The 17,751-nt window shown below is 43.2% G+C and overlaps 1 protein-coding gene across 1 annotated transcript in view; it reads left to right on the plus strand.

Annotated features, from left to right (window-relative positions):
• The first annotated feature begins 2,461 nt into the window (after window positions 1-2,461).
• The window catches only part of LOC144610501 (complement C3-like), an 86,612-nt gene continuing 71,322 nt past the window's right edge, over window positions 2,462-17,751 (plus strand). The window contains exons 1-6 of the mRNA XM_078429253.1: window positions 2,462-2,616; window positions 5,676-5,868; window positions 7,383-7,545; window positions 10,134-10,204; window positions 11,768-11,862; window positions 15,021-15,103. Coding sequence (XP_078285379.1) covers window positions 2,549-2,616; window positions 5,676-5,868; window positions 7,383-7,545; window positions 10,134-10,204; window positions 11,768-11,862; window positions 15,021-15,103 — 673 coding nt within the window. The 5' untranslated portion in view covers window positions 2,462-2,548. The remainder of the gene's footprint in view (window positions 2,617-5,675; window positions 5,869-7,382; window positions 7,546-10,133; window positions 10,205-11,767; window positions 11,863-15,020; window positions 15,104-17,751) is intronic.

Raw genomic sequence — 17,751 nt, forward strand, 5'->3', positions numbered from 1 at the left:
CTCCTGTATCTCTCCTTCACGCACTTGGGGTGAAGGAGTCTGTCACTGAAGGAGCTACTCAGTGCAGTGACAGTGTCCTGCATGGGGTGGGAGTCGTTGTCCAACAGCTTTGCCATCATCCTCCTCTCTCCCACCGCCTGCACTGAGTCAAGGGGGCAACCCAGGACAGAGCTGGCCTTCCTGACCAGTCTGTCGAGTCTCTTCCCTTCCGCAGCTGAGATGCTGCTGCTCCAGCAGACCACTCCATAGAAGATGGCACGATGCAACCACCGTGTTGTAGAAGGTCCTTTGGAGTGCCCCCTGCACTCCAAAGGACCTGATCTCCTTTGCAGATAAAGTCTGCTCTGGCCCTTTCTGTATAGCGCATCGGTGTTTTCAGTCCAGTCCAGTTTATTGTTGAGGTAGACACTCAGTTACTTACAAGAATCCACGCTCTCGGTGTCCATTCCCTGGATGTTCACCGGTGTTGGATGGACCTGGCTGCGCCTGCGGAAATCTACCACCGTCTCCCTGGTTTTCCCCGCGTTGATCCGGAGGCAGTACCGCTGGCACCAGTCCACAAACTCCTTGATCAGTTCTCTGTACGCCCTGTCCTCGTCGCCCGTGATGAGGCCGACGATGGCAGAGTCGTCAGAGACCTTCTGTAGATAGGTGTCTGCAAAGCTGTGCCTGAAGTCCGCAGTGTACAGGGTGAACAAGAATGGTTGTTCCCTGTGGAACCCCAGTGCTGCAGACCACCCTGTCTGAGACCAGGTCCTTTGTCCTCACATACTGTGGTCGGTTGGTGAGGTAGTCCAGAATCCAGGATGTGAGGTGGTGATCCACTTCTGTGTGCTCCAGTTTGCGCTCCAGTTTGCCCCCCAGAAGCCCCAGCTGGATGGTGTTGAATGCACTGGAGAAATCAACAAACATGATTCTCACAGTGCTATCCGGCCTCTCCAGGTGTGAGAGAGCTCTGTTCCGTAGGTAAATGATGGCGTCCTCCACCCCGATGCGAGTCTGGTAGGCGCACTGCAGCGGATCCATTGATGGTCTCACCAGGGGGCGGAGATGGGCGAGGACCAGACGCTCCAGTGTCTCCATCAGGTGTGATGTCAGTGCCACCGGCCTGTAGCTGTTGAGTTCCTTCGGGTGCGGTGTCATTGGTACCGGTACCACGCAGGATGTTTTCCACAGTTGTGGAACTCTCCCCAGTTTCAGGCTCAGATTGAAGACATGCTCCACTATTTCGCACAGCTGGTCTGCACAGGACTTGAGGAGCCACAAGCTGATGCCATCCAGACCAGCTGCCTTCCTCGCATTGATCTTCCTGAGCTCATTTCTCACCTGGTCTGTGGAGAAAGACAGATTGGAGTACAGGGGCTGGGTGCTCAAGGGTGTGAGAGGAGGAGGGGGTGTGGGGGGGGGGGGGGTGGTGTGGGGGGAGGAGGTGGGGGTGGTGGGTTTGGGGCAGGAGAAGCAGAAGCAGTGGGTGGTGACTGTGACCCATGTGCTGTGGGAGAGGAGGTGGGGCATTGTACTGGATGTGTAGACATGGGGAGCTGCTGCAAGGGGGACTGGACCGGGGGAGGGGTTGGTGACCGATCGAACCTGTTGAAGAAAAGGTTCAGATCGTTCACCCACTTTTGGTCCCCCACGGCCCGGGAGTCTGGTTCCTTGTATCCAGACATGGTTTTGAGGCCTCTCCAGACTCCACTGATGTTGTTCCTCTGCAGCTGGTCCTCCATCTTCATCCTGTAGCTGTTCTTCCCCTCTTTGATCTTCCTCCTCAGCTCCTTTTGCACAGCCTTCAGTTCCTCCTTATTTCCTGACTTAAAGGCCCTCTTCTTCTCCTTAAGGAGGTCCTTTATGTCAGGGTTGACCCAAGGTTTGTTGTTGGAGAAGCACCGTACAGTCCTGCTAGGGTACAGTGTTCTCCACACAGAAGTTAATATAGTCCGTGATGCACTGGGTTAGACCGTCAATGAGTTCAGTGCATATAACGGCACTGTTTCCTGAGCATAAAGGTGGGAGAGTGGAGTAGGGTGGTGGGGTAGTGTAAGAAAGCTTGGAACCAAGTTGGGGATGGGTGGGGGGGGGTGGGGGTGTGTGAGGGATAATGGGTAGGTGGTAAAGCTCCAGTAAGATATTTAAAATGTGGGATAGAGAATGAGAGTTTGAACTGCTTTAACTGCAGTTAATTGCATAATCACTGCAAAGCTAACTTTTTGTTGTACTAACCCAGAATACGAGGTTAAAATTGCCCAACTAGAAACTTGGAAAATAACATTTTGTAAGTGGTGTTTGTATTTCTTATCTGGGTAATTCAAGGTCTCATTCGAAATCTGAGTTAAATACGGGAAACCACGATTCCTCTTCTCAGATTTGCTCCAAATTGCTGGATTTAAATTAACTTTTGATTAAACAACCAAGTCAGTGAATATTTTTTGTTACGTAATCAGCAAACTAAACATCTCATTTGTTAAACATTAATAACTCTGCGGTGATTTTGTATATAAATTGGAGACATGAGTTGGAAGAGTTTGCCCAGGTGAAGCAGCCTGCCACCATGGGGAGGAACTCACTGTTAATTGTTCTCTTGGTGTCTCTTCCTGCACTCTCTCTGTGTGACCCTCTGTAAGTATCAGGGAATAGTTTTGTTTAATGTAAATTGTTTTCTTGTGCTTTGAATTTTTTCTCTTACTCAGCATCCCCAGGAGATCCTCCCCTGTAAGTTGGGTGGAAGTTTTGCCTCTGGTGTGGTATCATTTTCTTCTTGGATCCCCTTTGTCTGAGTGACATTTCTTTCTATGTGCTGATGTATTTTGGTCAAAAGGATAGATTCTGCTGAGGAGATTTATTAGAGTTGGTTGTAAGGGTGAAGGACTATTCTCCAGGGTTATTTGGAGAGACCAGAGAAGCTGACATTCTCCTTGTAGTAGAACGGATTAAAGGCAATTCTCATGTTTTTAATTTGTGGGAGGTATTGCATCAAACAATATTTTATAAAGATACGTTTTTTTGTTCAGGTGCACTGTTAAAAAAATAAGTAAGCATTCCCATCGGAAGGAGGTTGGTAATCAGTTTTGGACTGAAGGCAGTGAACAAAAAAAGCAATAAGATGTGAAGAGGCTTGCTCAGTAGTTTTGATCCACAATTGTCTGCTTGAAAGGGTGGTGGACGCAGGTTGAGTAATAATTTGTGGAGAATTGGATAAATACTTCAGGGGAAACGATTTGGGGATATTTTGGGGATACTTTGATAAAAAAGCTGCTTTCATACTTTCAGAAATCCATCAGGTTTGATGAACCATATCAATTCGTGGTTCCATTCTTAATGCCACATATCAATTCGAGGTTCACTTGCACCTCCTCCAGCCTCATCTACTGTATCCGTTGTTCAAGATGTGGACTCCTATACATTGGCGAGACCAAACGCAGACTGGGTGAGCGTTTCGCGGAACATCTTCGCTCAGCCCACCTGAACCAACCCGATCTCCCCGTTGCTGGACACTTTAATTCTCCTTCCCATTCCTACACTGACCTTTCTATCCTATGTCTCCTCCATTGTCAGAGTGAGGCTAAACGCAAATTGGAGGAACAGCTTCTCATATTTTGATTGGGCAGCTCGCAGCCCATTGGGATGAATATTGATTTCTCTCACTTCAGGTAGCCCCGGCATTCCCTCTCTCTCTCTCCATCCCTCCCCCACCCAAGTCGCACTAGCTTCTCATTTTCACCCAACAAACAGCCTGTTTCCTTTATCATCGGTACTTTTTTGCACATCTTTCACTTATTGTTCTTTATCTATCCACATCACTGTCTGTATCTCTCCTTTCCCTTATCCCTAACTAGTCTGAAGAAGGTACTCGACCCGAAACGTCACCCATTCCTTCTCCACAGAAATGCCGCCTGTCCCGCTGAGTCACTCCAGCTTTTTGTGTCTATCTCCAATCAGTATAGTTTGGTGTAGTTTTGTTTAGGTTAGTTTGGTTTAGCTTAGTTTGTTTTAACTTAGTTTGGTTTGGCTTAATTTGTTTGGCTTACTTTGGTTTGACGTATCTTAGTTTAGTTTAGTTTGACATATCTTAGTTTAGTTTGGCTTAGTTTTAGAGATATAACATGGAAACACGTCCTTCGGCCCACTGAGTCCACACTGGCTATAAATTGCCCAAACACACTAGTTCTACTTTATCCCACTTTTCGCATCTGCACTCTGCACACCAGGGATAATTTACAGAGGACAATTAATCTACACACCGCACATATTTGAGATGCGGGAGGAAAGCAGAGCCTGTTCGAAACCCACGCAGTCACTGGGAATACAAACACCATCAGGCAGCCAAGATCAGGATCAGATCTGGGTCTCCACCAGCTGTGCCATTGCACTGCTCTTAAGTTAAGGATAAAGATGTATTCCCACAGTAAAGCACAGGCTGCAAGCTGTATCACAAGTACAGTAAGGTATAGGTACAATGAAAATGGACAAAGACTTGTTCTCTCTGGTATTTCAAAACTCGGATTCATTGATGCTGCCAATTGTTCATCAGCTCATAAGTTCATCAGCTCATCGAAGCAGAATTAGGCCATTCGGCCCATCAAGTCTACTCTGTCATTCAATTATGGCTGATCTATCTTTCCCTCTCACCCCATTCTCCTGCCTTCTCCCCATATCCCCTAACACCCGTACTAATCAGCAATCTATCAATCTCCGCCTTAAAAATATCCATTGACAGCCTCCACAGCCTTCTGTGGCAATGAATTCCATAAATTCACCATCCTCTGACTAAAGAAATTTCACCTCAGCTTCTTTCTAAAGGTACGTCCTTTTATTCTGAGGCTATGGCCTCTGGTTCTAGACATTCCCACTAGTAGAAACATCCTCTCCACTTCCACTCTCTCCTTTCACTATTCGGGAAGTTTCAATGAGGTCACCCGTCATCCTTCTAAACTCCAGCTATTATGGGTCCAGTGCCGTCAAACACTCATCATACGTTAAACACTCATTCCTGGGATCATTCTCATAAACCTCCTTTGAACCCTCTCCAATGCCAGTACATCCTTCCTCGGATATGGAGCCCAAAACTGCACACAATACTCCAAATGCGGTCTATCCAGTGTCTTATAAACCCTCAGCAATTCATCCCTGTTTTTATATAAATGCTTTTTGAAATAAATGTATTCATTGCATTTACCTTCCTTACTGCTGTTTCAACTTGGGAATCCTGCACTAGCACTCCCAAGTCTCTTTTCACCTCCAATTTCTGAATTCTCCCTCCATTCAGTCCATGCCTTTATTCCTACTACTAAAATGCATGACTCCACACTTTGCTACGCTGCATTCCAACTACTCCAAACAATTGTTGTGCTAATTGTGTTCAAACCAAAGATCTCTACTATCATTTTATTCCAACTAAGGCTGAATACTAAACAATCACTTTCCTGTTTTTGGTGTAATTTCTGTACGATTTGTGTTTTCATCCATTGTTTGAGTATGCACAGTTTTCATTGTGTCTGTATAGAACTTAGAACATAGAACAGTATAGCACAGGAACTGGCTATAGTTCATGCTGACTATACTATGTCTAAAAATGCTGGCCTTGATAATGGTGCTCATCTTCTGTGATGAATAAAAATGTTTTCTTTGTTCCTGTTGTGGTTGTGATGAAACATTCATTTTCTTTGTTATTCCTACAGATTTATTCTAACAGCTCCCAATGTTTTGCGAATTGAAAGTGAAGAGACGGTGGTTCTAGAAGCCCATGATTTCTCTTCTAACATTGAGGTTAAAATTCGTTTGCAGGATTTTCCTCATCGTAAGGTCTCACTACCTGAAACCATAATCCATTTGAACGCGGGCAATCAATTTCTAGCTACCGCCGTTGTTAAGGTAAATGGACAGATAAATCAAAATGCCTCAGTCGTTTAATAGTTCTCCAAAGTAGTTTTTCCAACAAGCAAGCATTTTGTGTCTACCTTCGATTTAAACCAGCATCTGCAGTTCTTTCCTACCTAACAATATTCCAGAATCTTCAATGTTTTGACCTTCAACAGATTTCGCAGCATTAACGTCATGACGTCACCATTGATTCAAATGTTATCTGGACGAATAATGTAAAGCCTGGAAGGACTGTGTCTTGTGCACTGGAGTTGGGGGCTCAGATACTATCCAAACAATGATTGGCACAGTCTGCAAGGCTCATGTTAGGAGTACATAAGATTAGCCTGCAGAATGGTTGCGGCAGGAAAATTAAGCTATTCATCTGCATCAGAGCGGGCTGCTTTGTGCATGGATGGTTGCTGAGAACACTGCAGCAAACTCTTAATTCTCTCCCCTGATGAATTCACCAGTAAAAAAGGTGAAAAAAGTGATATTGGGTAAAAATCAATGCCAAGAAACAATGTAAAGAGGCTGGGAAATCCTGCTGATCACATTTCATGCCTGAACCTGTTATCTCCATTAGAGTTGCAAGTCTGAAAGATTTTTACTTATCAATACTGAACTTGTCTACTCTCTAAACCCATAGGAATCCTGATATCGTGCTAATTAATGCCAAATACTGCCTCGCTGGGCATTAACAAACTACTTGATGGTGGGAATTGAAGAGAGCAAATTACTTCTCAAATTGTGTAGGAAGGAACTGCAGATGCTGGTGTAAACTGAAGATAGACACAAAAAGCCGGAGTAACTCCCAGCGGGTCAGAACGCATCTCTGGAGAAAAGGGATGGGTAGTATTCTACTGATATACTACCAGTAGAAAAAAAAAACTCAGTATCTACATCAGGAAATAACCAACAAGAATGTTTACAAAAAAAGGTGGAAAGCATACAAATACAATCCTTCCTTCTCTGAAGAGCTTTGGGCTCTGTTACACAATTGCATTTACAAATGAATTTCCATAACGACACTGGCCATTTAAAAACATGTTTGGATGTTTGAAAAAAAACCTGATTCCAAACAAAAGTGGGGAAGGAATTAGTCTTCAGTTTCTTTGATTTCTTTGCTCTTCCCCACGTTTAGGGTTAGAAGAAGGGTTTCGACCCGAAACATTACCCATTTCGCCATAGATGCTGTCCGACTTGCTCCAGCTTTTTGTGTCTATCTTAATTCTTAGATTAGTGGCTTTAATTGTGAACTTAATAATGATTTTTGGGTGGAGTCAAGTTTCTGAAAATCACTTCCATTGCAAATAAATACAATGAAAGTGCAGCACAATATTTATTTGGTGTTGCACGGTTAACATTACTGATCCAAGGATGGATTTCTACACGTTGTGGATTCTTCCTCGCCTGAATTATGTGGTGAAAAATATTATCTCGGGGGGGAGGGGGGGAGGGGGGGGGGTGAATACAATTCTGAAAAGCAACCACATCAATTTTGTTTTTGTCTTTGTTATTGCCAGATACCTGGAGATAAATGGCCAAAGGATTCCAGAGAGAACCAGTATGCATATTTGGAAGCATCATCACCAAATTTTGTGTTGCAAACTGTGGTCCTTGTTTCACATCAAGCAGGACATGTCTTTATCCAGACTGACAAACCAATCTACACACCAACTCAAACTGGTAACTATTGCTCAACGATTTCCCCACTAGTTACTGCCTGCCATTCTGAAAGGGACCCATTTATCCCCACACTTTGCTTTCTGTCTGTCAACCAACTTTCTATCCATGTCAGTACCCTACCTCCAATACCATGTGCTCTAATTTTGCCCACCAATCTCCTATGTGGGACCTTGTCGAAGACTTTCTGAAAGTCGAGGTACACCACATCCACCGGCTCTCCACTGTCAATTTTCCTAGTTACATCCTCAAACAATTCCAGTAGATTAGTCAAGCACGATTTCCCCTTCGTAAATCAATGCTGACTCGGAACGATCCTGTTACTGCTATCCAAATGCTCCGCAATTTCGTCTTTTATAATTGACTCCAGCATCTTCCCCACCACTGATGTCAGACTAACTGGTCTATAATTTCCCGTTTTCTCTCTCCCTCCTTTCTTGAAAAGTGGGATAACATTAGCTACCCTCCAATCCACAGGAACTGATCCTGAATCTATAGAACATTGGAAAATGATCACCAATGCGTCCACAATTTCTAGCGCCACCTGCTTAAGTACTCTGGGATGCAGACCATCAGGCCCTGGGGATTTATCAGCCTTCAGTCCCATCAGTCTACCCAACACCATTTCCTGCCTAATGTGGATTTCCTTCAGTTCCTCCGTCACCCTAGGATCTCTGGCCACTAGAACATCTGGGAGATTGCTTGTATCTTCCTTAGTGAAGACAGATCCAAAGTACCGGTTCAACTCGTCTGCCATTTCCTTGTTCCCCATAATAAATTCCCCCGCTTCTGTCTTCAAGGGACCCACATTTGCCTTGACTATTTTTTTCCTCTTTACATACCTAAAAAAGCTTTTACTATCCTCCTTTATATTATTGGCTAGTTTACCTTCGTACCTCATCTTTTCTCCCCGTATTGCCTTCTTAGTCATCTTCTGTTGCTCTTTAAAAGAGTCCCAATCCTCTGGCTTCCCACTCTTCTTTGCTTTTTTGTACTTCTGCTCTTTTATTTTTATGCTGTCCTTGACTTCCCTTGTCAGCCACGGGTGTCTCTTACTCCCCTTGGAATCTTTCCTCCTCTTTGGGATAAATTGATCCTGCAACTTCTGCATTATTCCCAGGAATACCTGCCATTGCTGTTCCACCGTCTTCCCTGCGAGGGCCTCCTTCCAGTCAATTCTGGCCAGCTCCTGCCTCATGCCTCTGTAATCCCCTTTGCTATACTGTAATACTGACACTTCCGATTTTCCCTTCTCCCTCTCAATTTGTAGAGTAAAACTTATCATATTGTGATCACTGCATCCTAATGGCTCTTTTACCTCGAGTCCCCTTATCATATCAGGTTCATTACACAACACTAAATCCAGAATTGCCTTCTCCCTAGTAGGCTCCAGTACAAGCTGTTCTAAGAATCCATCTCGGAGATACTCCACAAACTCTCTTTCCTGGGGTCCATTACCAACCTGATTTTCCCAGTCTACCTGCATGTTGTAATCTCCCATAACCACCGTAGCATTACATTTGCGACATGCCAATTTTAGCTCCTGATTCAACTTGCACCCTATGTCGAGGCTACTGTTTGGGGGCCTGTAGATAACTCCCATTAGGGTCTTTTTACCCTTACAATTCCTCATTTCTACCCATACTGATTCTACATCTCCTGATTCTATGTCACCCCTTGCAAGGGAGTGAATATCATTCCTCACCAACAGAGCGACCCCACCCCCTCTGCCCATCTGTCTGTCTTTTCTATATGTTGTGTACCCCTGAATATTCAGTTCCCAGCCCTGGTCCTCTTGTAGCCATGTCTCAGTGATTCCCACAACATCATACTTGCCAATGTCTAACTGAGCCTCAAGCTCATCCACTTTATTTCTTATACTTCGCGCATTTAAATACAACACTTTAATTTCCGTATTCACCTCCCCTCTCACACCGGTCACAATTGGCCCTGACTTTACTCTCTTATCCCTTCTAGAACTTCCCTCCCCATTCATTGGAGAGTCCTTTGCAATTTCTCCTGTATTCGCTTCCCCTTTAACTCCATCTCCATATTCCCAGTTTGTCAACCCCTCCCCCCCACTACTTAGTTTAAAGCCACACTTGTAGCACTAGCAAACCTGCCTGCCAGAATGTTGGTCCCCCTGCTGTTAAGGTGTAACCAGTCCCTTTTGTACAGGTCACCCCTACCCCAGAAGAGATCCCAGTTGTCTAGAAATCTAAATCCCTGCTCCCTGCACCAGCCCCGCAGCCATACATTCATATCCCCGATCTTTCTATTCCTGCCCTCACTAGCTCGAGGTACAGGTAGCAGTCCAGAGACAACCACCTTCGACGTCCTACTTCATGGATGGTGAATGGCCTTAATGATATAAGGTGCATCATTCACCATAGAAATCCCAGTCTCTGACCTGTTATTGTGAGCACAGTATTTCTATGAGTGGTCCAGTTGAGTTTTTGATCATTAGTGCCCCCACCCCCCCCATCATATAGATGTAAAGGTACACAGTGATGGTAATGGCACTGAATGTGGTTGTTCAGATTGTGAGAGGCTGCAGTTCAGGTTAATCACTGTGTTCTACTTTTTTCTAGTGCTTTATCGCATACTCTCAGTGGACAATGATATGAAGCCAAGCACAAAAGCCACAATAGTTGAACTTGTGGTAAGATGCATTGTCCTATGTTTTTAAAAAAGTAATATTTTTTCACCGCAACAGATTTTGGAGACTTGTAGTTTCTCATTGACTGTAGAGGTATTGTCAGTCTGGGCGTGAGTAATGAGCATTGAAAAATGGCATTTACAGTCCATGAACAGCTCATCTTACGCAAGATCTCAACATTGGAATCTTTAAAGTAGCGACATCAAATTAATTCTGACCCTGATCTGCATTAGGTAGAGAGAAAATATGCTGCATGTTGAAAGAGGGTTTGATCAAAAGGCAAAAGTGAGATGAATTCAAAAGTCTTGGAGGGCTGCACAGTAAGGGAGGGGATACAGACATTTAATTTGGTGTGGATCATGAGCAAGAACAATATTAGACATTCATTGTTCTAATATTGCTCGAATTGTGAAGCCAGTAGAAGGAATGTTGGTGGAGGGGGAGTCTAGGTGAGGCACAAAGGACTGGGAGAAGAAAGAGAGTGTGTGGGGGAGAAAGGGGTGGGGGAGGTGAGGAGAGGAGGGTTGTTAGAGGAAACCTAAACTTGGAGAAGTCACTATTCATATTGTTTGGTTGTAAGCTACCCAGGTAGAATATGAAGTGCTGTTCCTCCAGTTTGAGTGTGGCCTCACTCAGGCAATGGAGGAGGCCCCGGACGCCAGCTTTTTGGAATGAATTCAGGAGAAACTTATTCTCCCAGTGAATTGTGATTCCTAGCAATTCACTATCACAAAGAGTCATCCAGCACATTCAAGACCAAAGCAGATAGATATTTGGAATAGAGAGAATCTAGGAATAGGGGATTGAATTGGGGCCAAGATCAACCACAATCTTTTTATAACATACAGTAGATAGTCAAGTCAAGTCAAGTCAATTTTATTTGTATAGCACATTTAAAAACAACCCACGATGACCAAAGTTCTGTACATCAGTTCAGGTACTAAGAAACAAACATACAATGGCACACAAACATAACAGCACATACATAAACAGTTCACAGCGCCCCCTCAGAGGGCCTCAAACGCTAGGGAGTAGAAATTGGTTTTGAGCCTGGACTTAAAGGAGTCGTTGGAGGGGGCAGTTCTGATGGGGAGAGGGATGCTGTTCCACAGTCAAGGAGCTGCAACTGCAAAAGCGTGGTCACCCCGGAGCTTAAGCCTAGACCGTGGGATAGTCAGTAGCCCCAAGTCGGCCGACCTGAGGGACCTGGAGATAGAGTGGTGGGTTAGAAGATTTTTGATATGGGGGGGGGGGCAAGCCCGTTTAGGGCTTTGTATGTGAATAGGAGGAGCTTGAAGTTGATTCTGTACCATACTGAGAGCCAGTGGAGAGAGGCCAGAATCAGGGTGATGTGGTCCCTTTTACGGGTACCCGTCATAGATAGAAGTGGCTTTGTGATCTATTGTTGATTGACCTTGAGTGCCACAGATTTGTGCTGACAGAGGGCCTCATAAAATATTAAGCTTGTTAGCCTCACCATTCTGTGCATCACCACTTTAATGTACAATTTCACACTTTGTATAATCAATATTTCAATTTGTTTTTCACAAATAATTTTACTTTCAGAATCCACAAGATGTTATTGTTCAGCGGTCTGACGTTCGTCAGAGAGAAGCTTCAGGAATTGTTGGAATGTCCTTTCCAGTACCAGAGATTGTGAAGTATGTACAAATTGTTGGCACAATTAGAGATTATTGCTGTACAGTTTGGAACTAGGTTTGAAGAAGGGTCTCAACCCAAAACGTCACCCATTCCTTCTCTCCTGAGATGCTGCCTGACCTGCTGAGTTACTCCAGCATTTTGTGAATAAATAAGATCAAGGAATAAATGGGGTGAATGCATAGAGTCTTTTTCCCAGGATAGGGGAATCAAGAACCCGAGGTAAGAAAGATACAAAATGCTGAAAAAGGGGGTCCCGACCCGAAACAAGACCTATCCATGTTCTCCAGAGATGCTGCCTAACCCACTGAGTTACTCCAGCACTTTGAGTAATTTTGTGTATTTGAACCAGTATCTGCAGCTCCTCATTTCTTCAAGAACAGAAGACAGGTTTAGGGTGAGAGGAGAAAGATTATTAGGAACTTGAGGGGGCAACTGTTACACACACAGTGTGGAATGAGGGGTAGAATAACAACATTAAAAATACATTTCCATAGGTACATGGATCGTACCTATGCGAGTTATTAGGGCTAGCTTAGATGGTGCATTGTGGTCAGCATGGATTAGTTGGGACGAATGGCCTATTTCTATGTGGTGTGACTATCAGATCAGCCTCAATCTTTACTATAAGGTAGGGTTAGGGTCTTTTGCTGCAGGGCAGACTCTTACAGCTATTTCTGATGTCTATTGTCTAACTAGGTTAATTCCCGGAATGGCGGGACTGTCGTATGTTGAAAGGCTGGAGCGATTGGGCTTGTATACACTGGAATTTAGAAGGATGAGGGGGGATCTTATTGAAACATATAAGATAATTAGGGGATTGGACACATTAGACGCAGGAAACATGTTCCCAATGTTGGGGGAGTCCAGAACAAGGGGCCACAGTTTAAGAATAAGGGGTAGGCCATTTAGAACGGAGACGAGGAAGAACTTTTTCAGTCAGAGAGTGGTGAAGGTGTGGAATTCTCTGCCTCAGAAGGCAGTGGAGGCCAGTTCGTTGGATGCTTTCAAGAGAGAGCTGGATAGAGCTCTTAAGGATAGCGGAGTGAGGGGGTATGGGGAGAAGGCAGGAACGGGGTACTGATTGAGAGTGATCAGCCATGATCGCTTTGAATGGCGGTGCTGGCTCGAAGGGCTGAATGGCCTTCTCCTGCACCTATTGTCTATTGTCTATTGTCTATAAGATGTCAAGAGTGTGTTATTGGCATATGTCCCAGACAATGAAATATTTACTTGCAGCAGCACAACAGAATATGTAAACATAATACTCTGCAAATAATATAATAACCAAAAAAAAAGATTCAGTACGTGCGGATAAAACCAATGCTCCCAAGTCTATGTAGTTCAGAGTTCATGTGGAGGTTCTAGTGTTTAATAGCCTGATGATTGTAGGGAAGAAGCTGTTCCTAAACCTGGACGTTATAGTTTTCAGGCTCCTACATCCTAAAGTCAGCAATGATCAGATGGTTTTCTGATCTTGGAACTGTTTTCAGTTTTCCTGATCCCATTGTGATGAAAGATTCTGTTTACTGATTTATAAGATGTGGGAATTTCAGGACAAGTAATCCAGGGGCTGTGACTAGGCATGCATTTAACTCCGTCCACAATTAAATTCAGTTTATTAGATGAATCTGGACTGAACTGCTAGCATCCGCAACAGTGACCACAAAGCTAATATGTAGAATTCCTTCCCTGGTCAGGACCATATTTGATTCTTACCTACCCTCAGGCATTAGTACACTCCTGGAAGGCTTTAAAACAACCCTGGGCTTGACTTCTTTTTGTTTCTTCCAGTCCTACCCCATGGGTTCTGGGATACAAGAATTACCATTGAACTGAGTCCCAATAACCAAATCATTTCCCCCATTTACAGTGCATTTCAGGTTGAAGTTGTTTGACATCCTTAGTTAAGTAAAGGTTGGGCCTGATTCCCAAAGCTGATTTTTACCTTGTCAGCTGAACTTAATGTGTTCAATATTCACAATGTGTTTCAGCCTTCTGGTATGATCCAACCTATTTGTGTTGTTTAGAATATCCCTATCAGAATCTTGAACGGATCTCTCATAAACTCAGGATATATTCCCAATCTCCCAACCTACCTTATTCATGTTCATGTCATGGGTGCAGAATTAGGCCATACGGCTGATCTCTCTCCCTCTCAACCCCATTATCATGCCTTCTCCCCATAACCCCTAAACCCATACTAATCAATAATCTGTCAATCTCCGCCTTAAAAATACTCATTGCAGTCCTTCTGCACTTTCTCTGTAGCTGTAACAATATATTCTGAACTCTGTTTTCTTTGTCCCTTTTTACTGCCTGTTGTACTTGTGTTTAGAGTGTTTAGTGGTATGATTTGCATTGCAAAAGTTTTTCACTGCATTTCAGAGACTCGCTCTTCTCACTACAAGGCTTAGGCTGGAGCTTTTTCCCTGGAGTACACAGACTGAGAGGTCAATACGTGACAATAATAAACCAATACCAGTACCAAATAGGTCACAGAGTCATGTAGTGCAGAAACAGGCCCTTTGGCCAAACTTATTCACGCGGACCAGGTTTTATAACTGACCTAGTCTCATTTACCTGCATGTTTTTCATCTTCTTCTAAACTTTTGCTATCTATGTATCTGTCTGTATTTTTATAAATATTGCCATCTGCAGCTTCCTCTGGCAGCTCATTCTATGTACACACCAACCTCTGGGTTGAAATTTCCCTTCGGGTCTTCTTAAAGCCTTTTAATTCTAGACTATATAACTATGGAAAAAGGACTGTGACCATTCAAGTTATCTACGCCTTTTGCGATTTTGTACACTTCTATAAGGTCACCCTCAGTCTGTGTACTCCAGGGAAAAAGCTCCAGCCTAAGCCTTGTAGTGAGAAGATCGAGTCTCTGGATTATCTACTATATTTCTATATTTCTTTTTACCATGGAGACTTCATTGTTGATTTAGGACTTGACTCGTTGATATTATGTGAGGAAGGAATCAAACCTAAGGGTTGCTAATTTTCATTGCACTGCCAGGAGAAAATATTTTAATTGGAAGTTGATGTATCATGTAATTATGGACAAAATTGACATACCAATACAAAATAAGTCAAAAATATGATATAATATACTGGTTTAATAATGCAAAGTAACTTATCACATCTATTTTTCAGTATTGGAATATGGAAGATTATTGCAAGTTACAAAGATGCCCCCGCCTTAAATTTCACAACCCAATTTGAAGTGAAGGAATATGGTGAGGAATATTAATCAGTGTAATGAAATTAAAAGCAAAAGTATAATTTCCTGTGGTGTAAAAGTTAAGGTTAAAGCTATGGTGAGGTGAAAACCCATTTCCGAGTACCTTAATATAATAATTCTTCCACCTTACTTTGACATCCAATTGACAAAAGACATGCCAGTATTTTAGAGCATAAGACATGGGAGCAGAATTAGACCATTCAGCCCATTGAGTCTACTCCACCATTCAATCATAACTGATCTGGTTTCCCCTCTTAACCCATTCTCCTGCCTTCTCCCTATAATTTTGACACCTTTATTAATCAAGAATCTTTTAATCCCTGTTTTAAAAATACCCACTGACAGATTCCTCCACTGTGGCAAGAAATCGCATTGATTCGTCACCCTCTGGCTCAAGAGATTCCTCCTCTTCTACATTGTGAAGGTGTTTCCTTTTATTCTGAGACTGTGCCCTCTAGTTCTAGGCTCTCTTTTGATTGAAGGTTTTTGATTATATTCTTAATGTTCCAGTAGTTCCCTTCCTCCCACTTCCCATCAAACATGCCACCTTATGGTACCCACAACTCGTTTCAAACACATTTATGAGACCGTAGTGATAGCTTTATCATATCATATCATATCATATCATATCATATCATATCATATCATATATATACAGCCGGAAACAGGCCTTTTCGGCCCTCCAAGTCCGTGCCGCCCAGCGATCCCCGTACATTAACACTATCCTACACCCACTAGGGACAATTTTTACATTTACCCAGCCAATTAACCTACATACCTGTACGTCTTTGGAGTGTGGGAGGAAACCGAAGATCTCGGAGAAAACCCACGCAGGTCACGGGGAGAACGTACAAACTCCTTACAGTGCAGCACCCGTAGTCAGGATCGAACCTGAGTCTCCGGCGCTGCATTCGCTGTAAAGCAGCAACTCTACCGCTGCGCTACCGTGCCGCCCTTACTCGCATTTTCCAAAATGCAACCATCATCAGTTACAAGTGGAACAACATTTATTTCACAATGCTTGTACTTCCCTTTGATGGCTTCTGTTGAACCAATGCAGTGATCACAATGCAAAAGAGTCATGTTTAATTATGTATCATCAACCTGATATCCTTCAAGGGCGGCTTGTGCTGAACCCAAACACTCATCTTTACCACCCAGTTACTGTACATCATCATAGATCCTGATCTACAAATTCAATCTTCCTTCACCCCAAAGCCTGGCACTCCAAGAAGCCACCTTTTCACATAAGGACTCAGCACTAGGCATTCACTTCCGACACCGATGCATCCATGGCCTTGGCCACAGATCTGTCATCTTTTCTTGAGCCTTGCTCAAAATTGAATTTCAGAGTCATTCCCGTGACAGAAAGATGACCAGAAACAATCTTTTAGCACCTTTAATGACACCATGGGCTTTCTAGGTTATGCTGTTCTTGTCTCTGCGTCCTAACCTGCACCTTTCCATTCACACATCACCCTTCTGTTTTCTAATCTGTTATGCCACTTGGACATGCATTCACCAGATTATAAAATTCTCATCGTTATTTACATATTTTACCAACTACGAATATTCCATATTCTACTGATCTCTCCTAGCTCCATAACATCATGGTCTATTTCCCTCTGAGATATCTATACTCCTGCAATACTGCCCTCCTAAGCATCCTAGAATGCAATTGCTGCAACATTGTTGGTTAATCCGACAGCTCTGTAGTTCCTTCCTGAACCTTCTTACATTATCCTTTGTGATGCCCTGTATCCACCTCTTTGACCAAGCTTTTAGTAAACTATTCCAGTATTTTCTGAAGCAAAATACCACAGATGCTGGAAATCTGAAATAAGGCACAAATTCTGGACATACTCAACAGATCAGGCAGTAATTATGGAGAGATAACCAATATTTCAGGTTAACGATCTTCCACCAGAACTCAAAGTGAGAAAAGGACTGAATCCACTGCAAAGGAGCCATTTGTGTTTACTAGCTGTCTGAGCATATTATATTATTTTGTATCTTGCTATATTATTTTTGGACACTTTGGGGCTTGTCATGAGATGAATACATATATGGGCATAATAGGCTTATATGAACTGGGAGGAGCCAGAATTAGGAGTATAATTGGGAATGCGTAGACATGATGCGTCAGACACGAAGGCGCTACGGCTGGATACAGTTCTTACCTAACTTATGACGGGAGACATACTAATCTGTTTGTATCACTACTTTAATAAACGACTAATTAAACTAAAACGTTGTGAAGATCTCTCTGTTGTTGTTTGCGTCAAGAACGTTCACTCCACTCCTCCATGAAGTGGTGACTAGCGGAGACGACTCGATGGGAAGGATCAAAGTTGCCACTATACACTGAGTATCTCCAGTGTTTTCTGCTTTTATTCCAATCACTTCTGATGTAACTCAGCATTAATACATTTTGATTACATTATTGTGTCTGAAATTGAGAAATTTGGCTAGATTAAAGACTACAAATGGTGATTGGTGTTGTTATTACACCTTTCAAAAGTAATTAACCCATTTGTTGTAAAGAGTTTTGGGACAAATGGATGGTATGATATGAAGCAACATATGTAAGTTAACTGATTATAAGCTGGATTTGTCTATGGGACTAAATGTTATTTATCTTGA

The sequence above is a fragment of the Rhinoraja longicauda genome, chromosome 37 (assembly GCF_053455715.1).
Source record: "Rhinoraja longicauda isolate Sanriku21f chromosome 37, sRhiLon1.1, whole genome shotgun sequence".
NCBI classification, from domain to species: Eukaryota; Metazoa; Chordata; class Chondrichthyes; order Rajiformes; family Arhynchobatidae; genus Rhinoraja; species Rhinoraja longicauda.